This window comes from Gymnoscopelus braueri (genome assembly GCF_963280865.1).
Source record: "Gymnoscopelus braueri genome assembly, chromosome: 5".
Taxonomy (NCBI): Eukaryota; Metazoa; Chordata; class Actinopteri; order Myctophiformes; family Myctophidae; genus Gymnoscopelus; species Gymnoscopelus braueri.
In genome coordinates this window covers 26,559,990-26,566,069 of record NC_137606.1, presented here as the reverse complement: position 1 = coordinate 26,566,069, position 6,080 = coordinate 26,559,990, and the positions used below count along the sequence as shown (strand labels likewise).

The following is a 6,080-nucleotide window of genomic DNA, read 5'->3' as shown; positions in this document are numbered from 1 at the left end:
GATGGGTGCAAGAGATCTTGAGCATACATAGTGACCCACTGACCCAGTCATAGCGCCTGAAGGCTGATTACTTTGTTGTGTGGCAGTGTTGCAAGCTGAAAATAGCCGATCTACAAGCTCACAACCATATACTGTAAAGGCTCACAACGCGACGCACCGCTCACAAAGAATAATTTAAGCATAAGAGCCACATGGACCATGATAGAATATCCTCCCTCTGGCCTCTCATAATGAGAGCAACATGATCTTGTCATAGAAACCTAAAAGCACACACAGATTAAGTTGGTAAATGCACTTTTATTACAATCAGCAGCTGCTGGCAGTTCCAAATGGAAAGATAGAACAATGGGAGCAAAGTAAAACAGCAACATTCTCAGACCAAACCACAGTACAAAACGGCATTATCAATATGTACAATATATTTATATACAACAAAGCTATTTTACAAAGGTATGAAAAAAAATCATACAACTTTGACAACTGTAGTGTTACAGAAACAGCACAGGCAACAGTGTATATATATTTTAAATCAGTTTTCCACAATAAGTGTAATCTCTTTGTATGCTTTCTTTTAACAAGTAAATAATTTTAACCTTATTTTTCCTTTTTCCAAGGACACTATTGAATCCATGGATTCAGTCAAAACTGGATCTCTCCTTCTTCTGTACCCTTACACGCACACGCACACACACACACACACACACACACACACACACACACACACACACACACACACACACACACACACACACACAAAACTTGGTCACATATACCACGTTTACACATGTACTGTATACACTCAGACAGAGGGACAGGTAGAGGGCCATCCACACCAACCACGATAGCTAGTTTTAAACTAACTAAGTCAAGTGGATGGCAGAGTCCACACCACAACTATAATGACGACACAAGTGAACAATATAGTTAATGTTACAGTTATAGTGCTTGGTGTGGACAGCCCTTAAGTGTTAAATAAGTACTCCATACATTGCTCGCTCTCTCTCTCTGAGAACAATGAAGAGTGCCAGTCACAACTATAGGAGTTCGAAGCAACAACTTCCAGCAGTTACAGGTCAGGGACTCTTAGGAAATGGACTTGGAGGCAGAACTGAAGAACTCAGAACATCTCATACACACAGTGGTACAACTCAAGGCAAGTATTTTCTTTTTAAATACATTAATTGTACAAGGGACACACTGAGCCTTATAGTGAAAATTAACTGCTCGCTGCTAATTTACAGCTGTCAATTTCAGTCCATGAAAGCGGCCCAAAGATGATGACGCATTTAAGACGTTCAGCCCCACTGCTTAGCATCCTTGTAACCATCAGGGGGTCTGCCGATGGCCATCTGAGCTCATGAAGATCACAGGGTCAATCCCAGAAGGAGTCAGAGCAGGATTAGCATCATCCCTCCACCAGAAGGTGATGCAGTAATGACACAACACCAGGGGCTGGGGTAAGGGGCCCAGTGAACAAGATTGCAAAGGATGCAAAATAAAATAAAAAATAAAAAAATCTCCCCAGAAGTCACAGAGTTCAATGTTTCAAAGATCAGACCTCCAGTTCCTGGTTGTCCACGTAATGGAATCGGTTCAGCTTCTCCCTTTCGAGGTTTGAGATGTCCAGTTTTGGGGCGTGAGCTGATTTTAACGCCGGGGAGGGGTGCGAAGGTGCCGGGGAAGGAGGCAAGGTGAGTTCTATCTCCTCGTAGCAACGTGAGGCGGGGGCCGGGGTGTGTGTGTGTGGAGCGACAGGAGGCAGGACGGGCACTGGACGGTCCACGTTTCTGATGAGGGTGACAAACTCCCTCTGGTTGTTGATGCCCTCTTCCCGAGGACCGCCTTGTTGCTTCTTGCGTCGACGATGGAGGCTGGAGAGGATGAAGGCACAGGCTGCACAGCCGCACACTGTTACTAACGCTGACACCCCCACCAACACCATGTAAAAGCTGATTCCTCCACGCGTTATGTCCGATATGGCGCCTGGAGGGAAACATGCAGGCGTTAGAAGTTATCATTCAGAGGCGAAAAGAGTAAAATAACATGCACAAATGCACACACTCACCTGCACAGTGTGGTCCAATGCAGGGCTCCTTGGGGCTAATGCACTCGTTACCGTGGTAACCCTCAGGGCAGGCACATACATACCTGCCCTCTGTGGTATGACAGGGAACCCCCTGGTGGCAGGGGTTGGGATTGCACAGATCCAACACTATCTGGAATAAGGGAACGTGGAAACAATCAGAACCATTTGAGTGGCTGCCAGTGAGCCATTATTACTTTCTCCCTACATTGTTTACAATCTGTTTTATTCATTGCTTCAGTGCTCAGTGTTTTTGCCTTCATTTTCTTCATCTTTCTTTACTTCTGTTAACCCCACTGTCATAATAACCAATTAGCCAGTAGAGTATTTAGCCTAGTAGAGTAAAATTCCATTGAATACACCAACCTCACAAAACCTTCCTGAGTATCCTGCTGGACAGCTGCAGGTGGCAGTTTGTCCATCCTGCTCAACACATTGTCCTCCATGCAGGCACGGGGAACTGTCACAAGGACTGCGGCCAGTCTGGCAGTATTTACCAGAGGAACCAGGCAGGCATAGACATCTAGATCCTGAAACCAAGTCCTGAGTGGGATAACATAAACTGTTAAGTAACAATATGACAAGGTCATGTACATGAAGTGAACAAAGTACAATAGATAAAAGTAAAAAGATATAGAGTAGATAAGTATGATGATAGTGATGATAAGAAGGCAAACCCTCAATGCTACCAAATATATTTAATCATTTTGGTAAAAAAAAAAAAAAAAAAAAAATAAAATAACAAATGATCACATCTGGTGAGGAAATAATGAATAAAGGATTAATTCTTGGAGAGGGGCTCAACAGCTTCTCATTACGGGCCTTTAACAGAGTTTAATTTGTATTATTTGGTCTTGAAGTGTTTCTCACTGCTTCTATATTGACAAATGTGCTGTATGTATCATACAAAGTGACTGCTTAGGTTATCATAGTGGTTGGTAAAGAGTAAGAGACAAACATTACAAAAGATAAAGGATGTGACAGACGCTCAGACAGATGACAACAATGAGCGGCAAATGAGACAGAAAGTAGACCTGATCAGGACCCTCACCTCACACAGTCCTCCATTCAGACACAAGCCCTGGCAGCTGCTGTTCCCTGGAGTCCATAGAGAAACAAAACACTTTTTATTAATGAATTAATAACTAACATCTAGTACTGTATACAATATTAGTAACAAGTATACATATGTATTAAGTAAATATATTACAGTGTAATAAACAATACAGAGATACAGGGATGATCTATGATATACCATACTGTAGCTCGTTGAGAAAAAGTACAATTATTTGGTAACAAGGCTTCAGTACACAGCACACATAAGAAATGACGGTGTGGGGGGTGGGGGTGATGGGTGCAAGAGATCTTGAGCATACATAGTGACCCACTGACCCAGTCATAGCGCCTGAAGGCTGATTACTTTGTTGTGTGGCAGTGTTGCAAGCTGAAAATAGCCGATCTACAAGCTCACAACCATATACTGTAAAGGCTCACAACGCGACGCACCGCTCACAAAGAATAATTTAAGCATAAGAGCCACATGGACCATGATAGAATATCCTCCCTCTGGCCTCTCATAATGAGAGCAACATGATCTTGTCATAGAAACCTAAAAGCACACACAGATTAAGTTGGTAAATGCACTTTTATTACAATCAGCAGCTGCTGGCAGTTCCAAATGGAAAGATAGAACAATGGGAGCAAAGTAAAACAGCAACATTCTCAGACCAAACCACAGTACAAAACGGCATTATCAATATGTACAATATATTTATATACAACAAAGCTATTTTACAAAGGTATGAAAAAAAATCATACAACTTTGACAACTGTAGTGTTACAGAAACAGCACAGGCAACAGTGTATATATATTTTAAATCAGTTTTCCACAATAAGTGTAATCTCTTTGTATGCTTTCTTTTAACAAGTAAATAATTTTAACCTTATTTTTCCTTTTTCCAAGGACACTATTGAATCCATGGATTCAGTCAAAACTGGATCTCTCCTTCTTCTGTACCCTTACACGCACACGCACACACACACACACACACACACACACACACACACACACACACACACACACACAAAACTTGGTCACATATACCACGTTTACACATGTACTGTATACACTCAGACAGAGGGACAGGTAGAGGGCCATCCACACCAACCACGATAGCTAGTTTTAAACTAACTAAGTCAAGTGGATGGCAGAGTCCACACCACAACTATAATGACGACACAAGTGAACAATATAGTTAATGTTACAGTTATAGTGCTTGGTGTGGACAGCCCTTAAGTGTTAAATAAGTACTCCATACATTGCTCGCTCTCTCTCTCTGAGAACAATGAAGAGTGCCAGTCACAACTATAGGAGTTCGAAGCAACAACTTCCAGCAGTTACAGGTCAGGGACTCTTAGGAAATGGACTTGGAGGCAGAACTGAAGAACTCAGAACATCTCATACACACAGTGGTACAACTCAAGGCAAGTATTTTCTTTTTAAATACATTAATTGTACAAGGGACACACTGAGCCTTATAGTGAAAATTAACTGCTCGCTGCTAATTTACAGCTGTCAATTTCAGTCCATGAAAGCGGCCCAAAGATGATGACGCATTTAAGACGTTCAGCCCCACTGCTTAGCATCCTTGTAACCATCAGGGGGTCTGCCGATGGCCATCTGAGCTCATGAAGATCACAGGGTCAATCCCAGAAGGAGTCAGAGCAGGATTAGCATCATCCCTCCACCAGAAGGTGATGCAGTAATGACACAACACCAGGGGCTGGGGTAAGGGGCCCAGTGAACAAGATTGCAAAGGATGCAAAATAAAATAAAAAATAAAAAAATCTCCCCAGAAGTCACAGAGTTCAATGTTTCAAAGATCAGACCTCCAGTTCCTGGTTGTCCACGTAATGGAATCGGTTCAGCTTCTCCCTTTCGAGGTTTGAGATGTCCAGTTTTGGGGCGTGAGCTGATTTTAACGCCGGGGAGGGGTGCGAAGGTGCCGGGGAAGGAGGCAAGGTGAGTTCTATCTCCTCGTAGCAACGTGAGGCGGGGGCCGGGGTGTGTGTGTGTGGAGCGACAGGAGGCAGGACGGGCACTGGACGGTCCACGTTTCTGATGAGGGTGACAAACTCCCTCTGGTTGTTGATGCCCTCTTCCCGAGGACCGCCTTGTTGCTTCTTGCGTCGACGATGGAGGCTGGAGAGGATGAAGGCACAGGCTGCACAGCCGCACACTGTTACTAACGCTGACACCCCCACCAACACCATGTAAAAGCTGATTCCTCCACGCGTTATGTCCGATATGGCGCCTGGAGGGAAACATGCAGGCGTTAGAAGTTATCATTCAGAGGCGAAAAGAGTAAAATAACATGCACAAATGCACACACTCACCTGCACAGTGTGGTCCAATGCAGGGCTCCTTGGGGCTAATGCACTCGTTACCGTGGTAACCCTCAGGGCAGGCACATACATACCTGCCCTCTGTGGTATGACAGGGAACCCCCTGGTGGCAGGGGTTGGGATTGCACAGATCCAACACTATCTGGAATAAGGGAACGTGGAAACAATCAGAACCATTTGAGTGGCTGCCAGTGAGCCATTATTACTTTCTCCCTACATTGTTTACAATCTGTTTTATTCATTGCTTCAGTGCTCAGTGTTTTTGCCTTCATTTTCTTCATCTTTCTTTACTTCTGTTAACCCCACTGTCATAATAACCAATTAGCCAGTAGAGTATTTAGCCTAGTAGAGTAAAATTCCATTGAATACACCAACCTCACAAAACCTTCCTGAGTATCCTGCTGGACAGCTGCAGGTGGCAGTTTGTCCATCCTGCTCAACACATTGTCCTCCATGCAGGCACGGGGAACTGTCACAAGGACTGCGGCCAGTCTGGCAGTATTTACCAGAGGAACCAGGCAGGCATAGACATCTAGATCCTGAAACCAAGTCCTGAGTGGGATAACATAAACTGTTAAGTAACAATATGACA

The 6,080-nt window shown here is 43.8% G+C and overlaps 2 protein-coding genes across 2 annotated transcripts in view; both read right to left on the bottom strand.

Moving 5' to 3' along the window:
* Positions 1-277: 277 nt before the first annotated feature.
* Positions 278-4,763, bottom strand: LOC308085839 (uncharacterized protein; the record flags this gene model as incomplete). The annotated part of the gene is made up of 5 exons (XM_080429150.1): positions 278-1,983; positions 2,066-2,216; positions 2,450-2,626; positions 3,135-3,181; positions 4,739-4,763. The coding sequence occupies 5 exons, from the start codon at positions 4,761-4,763 to the stop codon at positions 1,553-1,555; spliced, it is 831 nt and encodes a 276-aa protein (XP_080285276.1). The 3' UTR covers positions 278-1,552.
* LOC308085759 (uncharacterized protein) overlaps positions 3,710-6,080 on the bottom strand; it is a 56,715-nt gene continuing 54,344 nt past the window's right edge. Inside the window, exons 12-14 of the mRNA XM_080429071.1 lie at positions 5,864-6,040; positions 5,480-5,630; positions 3,710-5,397 (exon numbers count right to left, since the gene is read on the bottom strand). Coding sequence (XP_080285197.1) covers positions 4,967-5,397; positions 5,480-5,630; positions 5,864-6,040 — 759 coding nt within the window. The 3' untranslated portion in view covers positions 3,710-4,966. The remainder of the gene's footprint in view (positions 5,398-5,479; positions 5,631-5,863; positions 6,041-6,080) is intronic.